General features: G+C 41.3%; 2 protein-coding genes across 2 annotated transcripts in view; one reads left to right on the forward strand and one right to left on the reverse strand.

Moving 5' to 3' along the window:
• Positions 1–1,209: 1,209 nt before the first annotated feature.
• rnf25 (ring finger protein 25) lies at positions 1,210–8,738 on the reverse strand. The gene is made up of 10 exons (XM_046042280.1): positions 8,636–8,738; positions 8,298–8,369; positions 7,094–7,190; positions 6,631–6,698; positions 6,461–6,530; positions 6,250–6,321; positions 4,642–4,788; positions 4,464–4,553; positions 4,150–4,287; positions 1,210–2,113 (listed from the first exon to the last, which is right to left on the reverse strand). Exons 1-10 carry the CDS (start codon positions 8,650–8,652, stop codon positions 1,454–1,456), a joined length of 1,431 nt encoding a protein of 476 aa, XP_045898236.1. The 5' UTR covers positions 8,653–8,738; the 3' UTR covers positions 1,210–1,453.
• A 1,029-nt stretch (positions 8,739–9,767) lies between these two features.
• Positions 9,768–14,489, forward strand: part of anapc2 (anaphase promoting complex subunit 2) — a 15,472-nt gene continuing 10,750 nt past the window's right edge. The window contains exons 1-7 of the mRNA XM_046037255.1: positions 9,768–10,133; positions 11,202–11,451; positions 11,548–11,869; positions 13,114–13,246; positions 13,338–13,545; positions 13,819–13,938; positions 14,059–14,176. Of these exons, the coding sequence (XP_045893211.1) occupies positions 10,035–10,133; positions 11,202–11,451; positions 11,548–11,869; positions 13,114–13,246; positions 13,338–13,545; positions 13,819–13,938; positions 14,059–14,176 (1,250 nt within the window). The 5' untranslated portion in view covers positions 9,768–10,034. The remainder of the gene's footprint in view (positions 10,134–11,201; positions 11,452–11,547; positions 11,870–13,113; positions 13,247–13,337; positions 13,546–13,818; positions 13,939–14,058; positions 14,177–14,489) is intronic.

Raw genomic sequence — 14,489 nt, forward strand, 5'->3', positions numbered from 1 at the left:
ACAGCCGTCAAGTCAGCAGTCTTCCCCATGATTGTGTAGCCTACAGAACTAGACTGAGAGACCATTTAAAGGCCTTTGCAGGTGTTTTGAGTTAATTAGCTGATTAGAGTGTGGCACCAGGTGTCTTCAATAATGAACCTTTTCACAATATTCTAATTTTCTGAGATACTGATTTTGGGGTTTTCATTAGTTGTCAGTTATAATCATCAAAATTAAAAGGAATGAACACTTGAAATATATCAGTCTGTGTGGAATGAATAATATACATTATACAAGTTTCACTTTCTGAATGGAATTACTGAAATAAATCAACTGTTTGATGCTATTCTAATTATATGACCAGCACCTGTACATAGCAATTATAAGTCGCTTTGGATAAAAGCGTCAGCTAAATGAATAAATGTAGTATCTCAATGTTCTTAAATTAGGCAGGAAGTACTCAATATGCAGACAAATAAAGTCGGTGAAAGAGTTATATTTTACAACTTCATTATTATTGATGTATTAAAATGTAGCTGGCCATGGTGGAGCTGATTTAGCTATTTTATATAGGGTTTTACAAATGTAAATTGCAAAGTAACCAGTGAATTTATTCTGCATTCATGTGGTGTCAGAATAATTGGAAAAAGAGGGCTAAATAATGGAGCAAAATCACGTATTACATGTACATATTTGCTAAGGTGTCATTTGTAATATGGTGTTAGTTTTTAATGGTTAGTTTGCTGTCCATGTAGAGTGAAGTAGATTAATTAGGAACGTTATTTATTATCAGTATTTGCAGAACAAGCAATATTTTAGTTGTGTCAGGTAATGTATTGGTACAGGAACAACTCTGGGAAACAAAAATAATTAATTGTCTAAGGCAAACTGTCTAAGCATAGTAATCCCACATGTTTATAGTATCACCCATGTTAGACTTTCATTCAAAGTGACTTAAAATTGTTATACATGTCAGAGGTTGCACACCTCTGGAGCAGCTAGGGGTTAAATGTTAAATGAATTGGGACCATCCGAAGAGCACATGAACGCAGTATTAGTTGTCAGGCAAATTTAGTGTAGTAAAATGTGCAGCATTTCTCAGTTTAATGTAGTGGAACAGAGGTTTAAACTAGCCCATGGAACAACTGCGTCCCTCTGTCTTCTGGTAAAATTTCAGCATCATTGTAAACATATTTTAAAATCTCAAAATTACAGGAAATGCAGACAAAGTGAGATCCAGAGAAAATTTAATTTGTAATTCTTTGAATTCATATTGCATCACAACAAAAAGCAACAACCATCTGTGTCTGATATTAGTGTGCGTGAAAGTGCATACCAGAGAAGAGGATACTGGCGACGTAGTGGAGGATATGATACTACGGTGAATGTCACTTCTGGTGCAGGGCTTTAATCTATGCAAACTGATAATGGAGGCACACACACGTTTGTTCATTGGCCCTCCTGTTGCCCTTTGTCATAGTACCTCCTCTCTTTCCCTTTCCCTCTCCTCCACCTTGTGTTGGAAGCCCCTGCCGTGACCCCGGCGGGGCCCCCCTCCTCCTCTGCTGTACAGGTTATTGGCCCCTCCCCTGCTTCTTGAAGCTCGCCCGTCCCAGTGGTAGTGAGCAGCCCCCATGTGCGGGACGTATCGGTGAGGACCCCTTCTCCTTCCATGATGACCACGACCACCTGCGACATCTTCTGGGCCTTCAGTTTCCACGGCTGCATGGCACGTTGGCTGATCGTCTGGAGACACCAGAGTCTGCTCGGCGTAGACGTCCCTGCCTGTCTTGGACTGAGATAATTCTCCATGTTCTAGCATCTGTTGGCCGTGGCTACCCTCAGTTTTGGCTATTACTGGTCCTTCAGTGTAGTGTGAGGACAGAGAGAGTTTGTCCAGGTGCTCTGTGATGGGGGTGGCTCTCCTGTGATGTGGTCTGGACCTGCCTCCTCTCCTCCCCCTCGCCTGGTTCTGGCGCCTCTGGCCCTGACCCCCTCTGCAGTGGGACAGTCCAGGAACAAACCGGTCCGCTCTGACACCAGTTTCATCAGAGGAAACGTTAGAAGCAGAGGGTACCGGGGGGTCAGGAGAAACATCTGCATCCAGGTTTCCGTTTTCAGCCACAGATGGAGTCTGTGGGAGTTGTACACAGTATATAGGAACAGTCTTAATAAGGCAGAATGTCAGTTGCATGAAGGTGTATTTTTCCACTTCTGAGAGTGCTAGGCAAGTAGTTTGCACCAGCTTTTTGTGCTAAGCTAAGCTACAGGAAGCCCAGACGTCACGGGCCTTATATTTTCTTTGCTGTCAAGTACAACTGAAGTTCAATGTGTTTCATTTCTTCAACAGATTTTGTAGGCTGATCAAGATCAACTTTTTATCCAGTTCCCATCTTGACTACAGTGAATATAAAAATATTTGATACAAAACTGGGGCCATATTACAGGAAGTTCCTATCTTAAGTCAAGATAGGAAGAGTCTAAGATAGGATTTTTCTCAATTTGGTATTACAAAAGCAGGTTAGGAAATCATAAATACTCAATCCAACATCGGTTATCAACATTTATGTCTGTTGTTTAGCAACCGATGCTACTTTTTCTCATTTCGCCGAGCTAAACGGCTTTTAATCGCTGTTTTTTGGTAGTTTGTTTATGAAACATGCACTGAAAATGGAGCAGAAACAACAACAACTATCACTGAACTTCAAGTCAGATGAATTAGAGGTGTTTGTAACCTCTGTCGAGAAATCCAAATCCACATAACGCTTAACTCGGGAGATTCAAGAGAGAGAGTGGGCTAAAATAGCGGACACAGTTTCTGCCGCATATCCGGCATGCTGTCAAAAAGAAAATAAGTCGATTTACAGTGAAGACAGGCAAGTGTTGTGTCCAATAAGCAGATGAAACCGCTGGTGGCTCCTCCTGTGCTCCCTCACAGACCCTGGCAGAAGGTTACTGTTCTCAGGAAAGTTAATAATGACGGTAAAAAAAAAGGGCTAATAATAATAATGAAGGCTGCGGGCTAACGTCTTCACATTGAAGCTTAACAGTTCTCCTAAAGTTAGTTTATTTAAGATTTTACAAAGTTAGGATGCTTCTGTAAAACACTAAAGTTAGGAAAGTAACATTGACTTAGGAACTGTTAATCTGTAATGGCCTTTTTCCTAAATCAGTTCCTAACCCTTATTACAATGGTTACCAAGCAGTTAGGATAGGATCTGCCGGTTAGGAAGTTTCTTTAATACGGCCCCTGTGGCCTAAAACTCTAATGTATATAAAGTCACTTTAAGATGGGGTAAGCGATTCTGGAGAAATGCAATACCATGACAAATACCATGATATAGAGCGAACGGCGACAGAGCAAGTAATGTAGCTAACGTTAGCTAAGTTGTGGGTTAGCAAACTGTGGCTAAAGTTGCTGCTGCAAAGCTAACATAAGGCTAAGATGGAAAGAGGACGAGACAGTCCCAGAGCCAGTACAGCAGGTCCAGACAGAGATACTCACAACTCTCCTGCTACTTTAGCTAACGTTACAACAACAGCATGTCTTGGTGAACCAGAAAGTAAAATTAACGCACGTGGACAAGTCATTAAACGTTACTGACACACATCATGGCTGGATCGGCTGAAATAGTGAGTGCAGGCCACTTTGTTTGTTTCCCCATTTACAGAGCCAGGGTTGAGTACAAACACCAGATTGTTTATTAGCACATGGAACAGACAACAAGCGGACCGTGAGGAGATACTTGCTGAATTTGACATAAAGATGTTATGGCATATAAAGATATAAAGAGATATATTAAGAACCGCTGAGCCCACCTTTAAGTGGAGGCTATGTTGCAGCAATATTATTGTCTAAAACAGTAGTTTCATATATTCGGCTGTGGCTCAGGAGGTAGAGCGGGTTGGCCGTTAATCGGACCTCGAATGTGTGTGAATGGTGAATGCAGATGTAGTGTAAAAGCGCTTTGAGTGGTCGAAAAGACTGGAAAGGCGCTATACAAGTACGGAGCATTTACATTTATCTTCTGAGTTTGTATTGTTAACGCATTTTAGAGACACCCGAGCAACTAAAATGTGCAGACAGACCAGTTTAGTGACGCCCTCAGTTAATCACTCAGAGATCAGGTATGGGTGCAAACGTGGCCGTATGATCTGATTCATTCTTACCTCGTTGATATGGATGAGAAAGCGATTTGATTCCACCTCTGGGTCAATGATCCCTCCCTTAGACCTCTGCCTTTCCAAAAGCTTCTGAAGTTCACACCACTTCTGTTGAAAGTTTGAACCAATCGCTGCTTCGTCCAGCTGCAAAACCATTAACACGTTTTAATGTTTGGATTTTTCAGTTAAACTGTAGGGAATAAACGTTTATTCCTGACCGTGGAAAAGCTAAACTATCTCACCGCAGGGTCAAGCTACTAATGGACCATATGGTGAGATTGTTTTGTGAAGTAAAGCTGAACATTAGGCGATGGTCGTACCTCGGGCAGCTGGGGTGCAGGGGACGACAGAAGCTGATCAACATCATACGTTAGAGGCTCCCTGCACACCGGACACACCACAGTCAGCTCCTGTGAGAGGAGTCACACAGATTAAATAGCTTATAAAGAAAGACACCCAAAGATTTCTTTGACCAGAACCCTCAAGCCGATACCTGACCTGATAGTCTGTCCTGTCTCTGGTCTTGTCCTCCTCCAGCTCCTTCTCCCTCTGGCGGAGCTCGCTCTCAGAGTGGCTGACGTAGCGACCGAGGCAGTGACAGTGGAAGTAGTGGTAGCAGCTCGTCTTGGTGAACGTCTCTCCCTCCTGAAGTCACACAGAAGCATGACTGGGTTTTAGGAACATTTCTAGAAATACCTGCCGACAAGAAACTGTTTAATCCTTCATTAAATTATTGTTTTGGCCACCTACTCACCAATCAAGAGCGGGCACAGGGCGTGTACATTTTACAACAGAAACTGGACAAAACCGTGATAATGGCACCAGCCGAACCGACACAGGCAGCAGCTGTGCTGCCGTTTTGTCTGCTGTCGACTCACACTGACGTGTTTCAGCAGTGTTTAGCTGCCCGACGTTGTTGATGTGTTGTTAATTTGTGATTTTGTCTGCTTCAACTAAGGATAACAGCTCTCTGAGAGCCCCTTCCCTTCCGCTCCGCTCAGTGCAGGCTACATTTCCCACATGGAGCATTTCAGAATAAGAGCATTTCACCTGCCTAATGTAGCTGACTTGGTCAGATTTTGCTCTACAAATAAGGATTTTTATTTTGTTGTTGTACAAATGTACTCAGGCCGGTGCTGCGCATACATTTTCAAACAATACTATGGAAAAACAAGGCTGCACCCAACAACTATTTTCCTGATTAATGGATTGTTTGATCTATAAAACGCCAGAAAATTTGCATCAGTTTCCTAAAGCCTGAGGTAATGTCATCAAATTACCTGTTTTGTTTAACAAACAGTCCAAAATCCAAAGATATATAATTACTACCACTTAAGACAAAGGAAACATCCTCAAAAATGACAAGCAGCAAAGTCAGGAAAAAAAATCTAACAATAAAGTCAAAGAAAACCAAGTTGAACAACGTTCACATCTTACTTGTCTGTAACAAAACTCACAAATCACTGGCAAAACAACATTATAAAACACTTTAAAAATCAGGGGTAAATACTGATTAAATATTCCATCTAGCCTTCTTTTCCAGGATTTTGAGACCAATTTAGCAAACTTGAACAACCATCCTAAATTTTTATTCATCTGTACACCAGAATATTTCAGCACCATTTCATGAAACATTAACTCACTTAAATCATCATAGTTTGTTCAATACTAAAGAAAAACTTACAAGTTACCCAATTTTTTTTTCTGTTCCTCAATATTTTTGAATCTACGAACCTCAATGGCCAGAGGAAGATGTTTGTTTTCTAGATCAGCGGTTCTCTCTAAGTGGGGTCTTGGGACCCCCCAGGAATCCTTGAGGAGGTTCCAGGGGGTCTCCAACAAAAAAGGGGCTCATTTATTTTCCTTATAATTCCCTCCATAAGTAATACAGTGACAGAACGTATGAGTACTTGGGTCACGGGGTTTTATACACTAAAACATCTAAAAGCAAACATCTCATCAGCCTTTTTACTTCTTACTCCCTGCCTACCTTTCCTGACTCTTGACACAAATTAGACCTCGTACCCCCTATCTGACAGGATAACTTCCAATATGTTTCTCGTTACAGCGGGTCTGATGGGACAGAAGACAAGAGGAGTGGTGCACCTTAAAGCCATAGAGGCAGATGACACAGTTTCCATGAGGAATATTGCTCTCAGTCAGGATTTCTTTTGCTTTCTGGAGGAGGAAAAAAAACAGGAGAACAGGCCATGACTTTAAGCTGATCATTACCTTAATGTAGTAATTCAATAATCATCAAATTAAATCATATATTCTCTTAAATTATATAAATTAAAAAAGCACTATATACAGTGACCTCAATGAGCTGATACAACACAGGTGAACCCAGACAGGACTGAGCCTCCAACTGAAGACACTTCTGGACACTAAGAGAAAGGAGGTCGGCACATGATTATAGGATTTTACAATCAAAATTTCAAATGTCTTGAGCAGAAAGTGGTGATACTGGTAGCTCCAGTTCGTTACCTGCTGAGCTTGTCATCAGAAAGACCCCGCGGGTTATGAATGGAGATGACCGGAGAAGACGACGGATACTAAGCATCCAAAAACAAGGACGAGAGAGACAAAGATTACTCTTGATCAAGTGAGACGGTGACATTCTGTATGTAAGAGAGCAATAGGCTCGGAGCTGCCACAGACAGGAAGTCAGGAACTATTGAGAGACGGACTAACATGTTGCTGGCTTTGGTGCTTTTATGGGATTTAGCGACAATGACAGAAATAGAGAATCTTTATATGAAACATTACTACTAACATTTGTGGAGAAAAAATGTTGGCATCAGTGTGGCAAGAAACCACAACTTGTGTGTTGCCATTAGATTTTCATCTTGTAGCTTCTAATGCTTGTCATAATGTTTTCTCTTTATAAAGAATCTCAGTAGCGCAGGCTGCACAGACACTATAAGATATAAGATAATGGAGAGCATACCTGCTGGTCGAGGGTCAAAGTCAGGGTGAGTCGGACAAATTGGGAGACAGAGTCCTCCGCAGTGGACGGGTACAGGACCAGACTCACCTCAAAGCCCCTGGAGGACACAACACAACAGCAGCTTTAACAACCACTTTTTAAAGACGAGAGTCACAGCACTGGAGCCAAAGAAAACGGGTAAAGTCTTTCAAATCCAGGCTCGCGTGTCATCAGATGTCAACAAGGCTGAAAACATTTGCTCTGTGCCAAAACTCTATTAAAAAATAAGTGCTTTTAAAGCTATGAGACTTTTAAACTCAAGTTCATCCTCAGCACTGCTCCACTAAATAGAGTTTATAATTTTTTATAATTGCTTTTATATTACTATATATTGTCTGCCACGCAGCAGAAGGGAGTTACAAACTTAACTTCACTTTACAACCTATTGTAATGTGACAAATAAACAACCTTGTACCTTGTGTGTAAGCTAAAAGTAACTGTCCATCACTACAGTACAGAGGACAGTTTTGATTTTCTGTATCATTTTTTGTTTTATTTGACAGCTGATTGTTTACACCACAGTATCTAGATAAATGCAATCAATGTGTGGAAATGTGTGATCCATATAAATATAAATAAAAATGATCTCCCCCTGTAATATATCTGCCACGCTGTTCTTTCTCTACACAGTCTGTTTATTCCATACTTATGTATTTTTTTTTACATCTATTCAGGTCAACTGTATGTTTGTCTACGTGTAGCACCTTATCACCAAAGCAAATTCCTCTCTCCAAGCGCTCTCTGATTCTGATCAGGTTTAGAGACACCAACATAATAAAAATGAGAAACCAAAGCAACAAGATTTTGACAGGTCAAAAGTGTCAGCGATTCTTTCCGTGTCTAAATATGACTTGGTCACAATTTATTGACAGGCTCGTTGATTGGGGCACCGTTGCTGTTATTTGGGGCGCAGAATCTGCTGTAACACTTTGCAGAGGTGTGGTGCTGGGTGTGTGTCAAAGGTCAGGGTTTATGTAGCGTTAAAGAAAACACACAAAAATTTAGGGCCCTGTTAATCTCCCCAACACCGGTTTAGTGTCTTTACCTACTTGTATGAGCCCTCACATCTGTCCTGTTCTGCCAGGCACTAAATAACATTATCTCACAGCCGGATCTAATGAAGCAAAGTGACGTTCACGTTAATTTAGGCAAATTGTTGTCTCACCCGTCCTCTCTCCTGTTGACCAGCAGCTCATCCAGGTAGATCGACTGCAGCACCTCAATTTCACACAGCACACTGCGGAGAAAACAGCACAGTAGTGAAGTTTGTACAGCTGCACGTCTGTGATTTGTTCACACTCGTCAACGTCCACACAAATCAGGCTAACGTTAGCCTGTTAGCTCACACTGTGTTGCTAATTTGCGTTAGCTATAACGTTATATTACATTTAATCAGATTTCACTCAGCGGCCGTCGCTGTGTAGAAGAGCTGTAGACCTATAACACTGGCTACCAGGACTTGTGTTTGAGGGACAAATTCAGACATGCCGTCAATAAACTCACTCGCACTCCGCTGCCATGATGCTGTTTCTGTGCGAGCCGCTAGTAGCTCTCTGCTCCTGCCCACCGCCGCGGCAGAAAGTATTACGTAACCACGTAACTACGCAACTACAAACTGACCACGTTACGTCTGCTTCCTGCTTCGCCTTTTATTTATTTTCACAAATACAATAATCGTTTCACAAACCTGAAATGTTTTAAATAAACTTTAGCCTCTCAGGAATGATCTAGATTTGACAGCTCTAGGCATAATTGTTTTTGTTATCTGGACTTGGTTTAATGTGGTGGACATGCTAAAAAAAAAACACATAAATAATCCTTCTTTGTATTTTCACAAATAGAATAAAGGTTTAACAAATCTGATTTTTGCTTCTCTGTGGAAACAGGTTCCAATTTGGGTGCGGGAATCAGATAACATCACCACTTTTAAGGCTAGACTTAAGACTTTTCTGTTTAATAAAGCTTTTAGTTAGGACAGGGTTGAGCAAACTATAAATTATTATTAAATTTTATCGTTTTATTTAGTTGATTTTATTCTGATTGTATTTTATTATGTGTTTTGTTACATGCATTCAGTATTTTATGGTTAATTTTATTTAATTTCAATGCATTTTGTAAAGTGTATTGGGACCATGTCTTTTGGTGATTTTGCACTTTAAATAAAACCTGACTTGACTTGACATTCTAGTCCATATGTGACAGCTCTAGGCATAGTGCTTCATGATCTGGACCTGGTTTAATGTGGTCTACATGATAGAAAATAACATATAAAGCACCCTTTTTTTTTTTTTTTTTTTTTGCATTTTCACAAATAGAATAAAGGTTTCACAGATCTGAAATGATGATTTAAAGAAACTTTAGCCTCTCTGTAATATCTAGTCCAGTTTGACAGCTCTATGAATAGTGGTTTTTGATCTGGACCTGGTTTAAGTTGGTCTACATGCAAAAGAACAACAACATATAATTCATCCTTTTGTGCATTTTTACAAGCAGAATAAAGGTTTCACAAATCTGAAATGATGTTTTAAAGAAACTTTAGCCTCTCTGTATTAATCTAGTCTGGATTTGACAGCTCCAGGTATAGTGGTATTTGATCTGTTTCACTGTAGAGGGCAGAGTTGTCCAAAGTTTGCCGGAAACTCATTGTAAAAAATCGACAAAGAAGAAGACCCGCGATACACAAGCAAGAAACCGCAACGTTATTTCAAAGTAACAACAGAATGTTTTTACTGATATGAACAGTTTTTATACATTAATATAAACACATCTAAGACATAATGCGTAACGTTACTTGCACATAGACGCGTGCGATGTTATAACACGGCAGAAACAATCAGAGATTTAAATGTTTCATTCACACAAGCTAACGTTAGTTCGTTATTTGTGAGGAAAGTCTTAAAAAATGGAGGAGATGGTGATGGACTCGGAGTCAGCAGAAACATCGGGACCTGCATCACAACTAGGGGTATCCGATGCTTGGGAGACTGTCACTGCTGCTTTGGTAAGTACGCTCTATCAGTGGACTCAAGACGCGAACATGGAGTGAAGCGAATGCGCCGAATTCCATTCAAATATTTTATGATTTTATGTTTTCTTGCTTGTTGCAATGGTTCATACCCAGTGGGACATGATGTAGGACAGTGAAAGAATTAGTAGGGGTATTCGGTTAAATTCGGCATACATATAACGCTGTCTTCGACTTATTTTTATCTGCCTGTATCTGTTCTACTACTACTACTGTTAGCTAACTTAGCTGTTAGCTAACAATTCATTCAAGTTGTCAGTCTCCTCCTGATAAACTTATACTGTACAATACTGTATTCAAGACCAGTAGACTTGAATAAAAGAGTCCAAGACCAAGGACAGTTCAGTCTGAGTCAGTCCAGGTCTGGAGTTAAAGTCAACTCTAATCCATCCCTGGCAAACGCACTTTGAAAAGTGTCACCAACCATTTTCTATCCTGTGTGCATTTTTTTTGGTAATCCAGGCTTGTAGAACAGAGACCAGCTGTGGAGAATTAAAAGCAACTATAAACGGGCCTCTGTTGAGAACTGAAGACCACATTTCAATAATATATCTTTTGAGTACTGACTGAGTTGTCTGTCAGGAAACTAGTTCAAGTTCAATCTTTATTGTCCCACAAGGGGAAATTTGATTTGCTATAGGGTTAAAACAAACCTACGTGAGGCATAAACAAAGATAAGGACAGCCGTTATATACAACCTCTTTTGTTCGTCTAAAAGTACTCAAAAAGTTAAAAGGTAGCCTCAACAATCTATCGTTCTGAGCAGCAGCTCAAGCTCAGTGCAAATTTAGGGCATTAATTTCCGTGGGTGTAAAGGAAAAATTGTATCGGTTAGTTTTTATTTTATTTTTCTGAGTACTGACTGAGTTGTCTGACAGGAAACTACGCAAAATCAGACCAATATTGTCTTATTGTAGACTTATAGATACTGATGTAAGAAACAAGACATAAATCTAGAAATAGTGTCTACATTAAATTTTTTGTCCACCAACCCAAGCGCTGACAAGCTTTTTTAGTTTTAAGTGTCCTGCTTTTCTTCTGAAGATGTCTCCTGGCTGCTCGGTGACGGAGCAGGACCTCTCTGACTCATTGGCCCTGCTGTGCAGTCAGGGTCTGGGCCGGCTGCTGGCTAGCTGGCTGCTGGAGACTCTACAGATGCGTTTGTCCTCCTCTGTGGTTCCCGAGTTCTGGTCCGGACTCAAACAGCCGGAGAACGAGCTGGAGGAGAGAGGCAGGGCCTGGGTTCTCCTCACCGCCTTCCGGACTCTGTTGGGCCGACTGGAACCTTTCCTGGGCAAGTAGAGAAAAAATGTTATGCGTCGCTAAGTTCACTGCTGGTTTTCTTTGTTTACATCAACAATATTCAAACACCCCCTCTTCCTCTTCTTAGGTGGTTTGGAGAGGCTGGGGACGTGGCAAGACGAGGGCCGTGGCAGTCTCTGTGGCCCGGGGCCAAAGGGCCTCCAGGAGCGGGCCTTCACCATCATCAGGGCCCTCCTCCTCTTCTCCCCCTCCCCTGTTCTCCAAGAGCGAGTGCTGGAGTTTTACAGCAGGACCTTCTCTGTCTATATGAACCAGGTGGGGGAGGCAGAGGACGGGGCCGAGGTTCCAGACGGCCCGGAGAGAGGGGTCTGTCGGGGATGCGGGGTCCCGACACAGCAGTGCTGGTGTCAGGAGGCCCTGGAGCAACTGCAGGAGTTTAGCCACATACTGTGAGTGAACAGTGAAAATAACATCCTGCTGACCATTTTCAAACTGTTTCCACACACCCGTTAGTAATATTTTTAATTTATAACTTATCCAATATCTATAATGTAGTGCTATTTGCCTTTTGTCAATACCCTCTACTGCACTAATCCATACTTTTATATTAACAGTTGATCAAATAACTTATGTGTAATAAAAGTGGGGTAGTCAGAGCGATGAACCCACAAAGATTCATCACTAACTGCAGTTTCCCCTCAGAGTTTTAGCCTCTTTTAGACCTTCGGTTTGGTTTTGCCGCAACATTTACTGTCTGGTTCATCTCAGTGTTGCAGGCCAGCTGCAGAAAAGCTCTGATAAACACTGTACACGACCTGCTCAGCACGTCAGCAGGCGATGAAAGTGGCGCATTTAGCAGCTAAAGAGCCAGATACATATTTCTGGCAGGAGTGGAGACCAAAACCAGAGATCTGAATTAGATTAAACAAGCTTTAAAATTAACTGTGAGAATAGCAACCACAAGGTTACATAAAACCAAAACAGACAGCTGCATGTTGCAATAACATTCAGATTACTATAAGAATAAAATTACACTTACATAACAATGGAGTCGAATTAGCTAAAATCAGGGTAAGCTATATGAACAGAAAAGTGATTTAATAAACTAATCCATGAAAATATTGAATTTAATTTGATAGTAGACAACATTATTTGGTTATTTAAGGTCACCCAGTTTGAACCAGTTTGCATTTATAATTTTACATGTAACATCTTACACTCAGAGTGTTTCCTCTCCTTAAACCAAACAAAATAACAATAAATGGAGTAATAAATATTTCTCCAGTGTGTGTCTCACAGCATGATCTCTTTCTGGAGCTCCTTCCAGAAACTATTAAACCCATCAGAGAGCCTCACTGCATGCCTCAAATACTCCCTAAAAAGTTTCATATCGTATACGATGATTTATATGTTGTTGGTTTTTTGCATGTAGACCAACTTAAACCAGGTCCAAATCAAAAACCACTATTCCTAGAGCTGTCAAACTGGACTAGGTTATTACAGAGAGGCTAAAGTTTCTTTAAATCATCATTTCAGATTTGTGAAACCTTAATTCTATTTGTGAAAATACAAAAGATTTTTTTATCGTTGTAGACCATATTGTTTTATTGCCCAGCCCTAGGTACATGTTATGTATGTACTTCATATGAGGATGACTGGTTGATGGTTATTTTTCATTTTTATGCGGTTGTAGTTCCAAACTACAGTTGCTGGAGTGGGTCAGCTCCGAGGCCGTCACCTCCATCCTCCACAGGCTCATCGAGCAGCGAATGGAGCAGCACTGCAGGGGAGAATACGAACGCTCTTTCCTGCTGGAGTTCCAGAAGGTAAAACATCCGTCCGTCTGTCCGTGATCACAAAACGCTTAACTGCGGGGCGTCTTTGTTATTTTAAGCACGTTGCGTTTCTTGTGAGCAGTGGCTGGAGCTGGTGCTGGGCTGGCTGAGCAAAGTGTTTGCAAGCGAAGCGGACGGAGACGGTCTGGTATCTGCTCCCGGTGTTCCCAGCGTCCAGGCGGGCCACGCCACCAGCTCCGTCCTGAAGCAGTGGAGATGCCACATGCACCAGTTCTTCTGCAGGATCTACGTCAACATGAGGATCGAGGAGCTCTTCAGTATTATCAGAGGTGAGAGAGAAGTCCTGAAGATTTTGTCTTCAAGTAAAATGCCTAAATTTTGGAAGGAGTATATTTTCACATTTGACAGTGCTAGGCTAGAAGTTTCCATCTGCTTCTAGTCTTTGTGCTAAGCTAGGCTAAATACGTCCTGCACAGAGATGAGCCTGCAGGCGGGTGACTTGTCCACCCAAAATCATGTAACTGTAGTTGAGTTAAGAGCAGAAATTCTATTGGCTGCCTGACTTTTCATGGGATTATTTTCACGTTTCACCTCTCTCTCAGATTTCCCAGAATCTAAAGCTGCCATTGAAGATCTGAAGTTTTGTCTAGAAAGAACCAACCAGAGACAGCAGCTCCTCACCTCACTCAAATCTGCTTTTGAGAGCCGTTTGCTGCATCCAGGTGAGTCGGCCGCCGGGGGCCGAGGACAGCGCAGCATTTGTTTAAGTAGTAACACAGCACAGCAAGATGTTGAATTGAGTTTTAATTATCCTCAGTCTTTGTCGTACCGTCCACTTTCAGGAGTTCACACGTCTGACATCCTCACGGTTTACATCTCCGCCATCAAGGCCCTCAGAGAGCTGGACCCATCCATGGTCATCCTGCAGGTTGCCTGCCAACCAATCCGCAAGTACCTGAGGTGAGTCAACATATACTTAATACTTGTATATACTTGTTTTTTAAAACATTATTTTCAATATACTGTAAAAATTCAAATAACAGCCCAGGCTTTAATCTCTGAACTCACCTGTATTTGGGACAGGCCTTTAATTCATTTCACACAAAACTCTTTGCTCAGCAAAGATGTGAAATTGGCTGCTATCAAAATTGTTAATTTTAATTAGCAGGAATATTACTTAATAAAAAGGAGGCTACCTATTCTTTTTCGTCTCTCGTTTAACGTCTCATGCCAGTAAATCTGAATGAATTATACTTTGGTTCTCATCGTTCTC

Source organism: Micropterus dolomieu, linkage group LG02 (assembly GCF_021292245.1).
Source record: "Micropterus dolomieu isolate WLL.071019.BEF.003 ecotype Adirondacks linkage group LG02, ASM2129224v1, whole genome shotgun sequence".
Taxonomy (NCBI): domain Eukaryota; kingdom Metazoa; phylum Chordata; class Actinopteri; order Centrarchiformes; family Centrarchidae; genus Micropterus; species Micropterus dolomieu.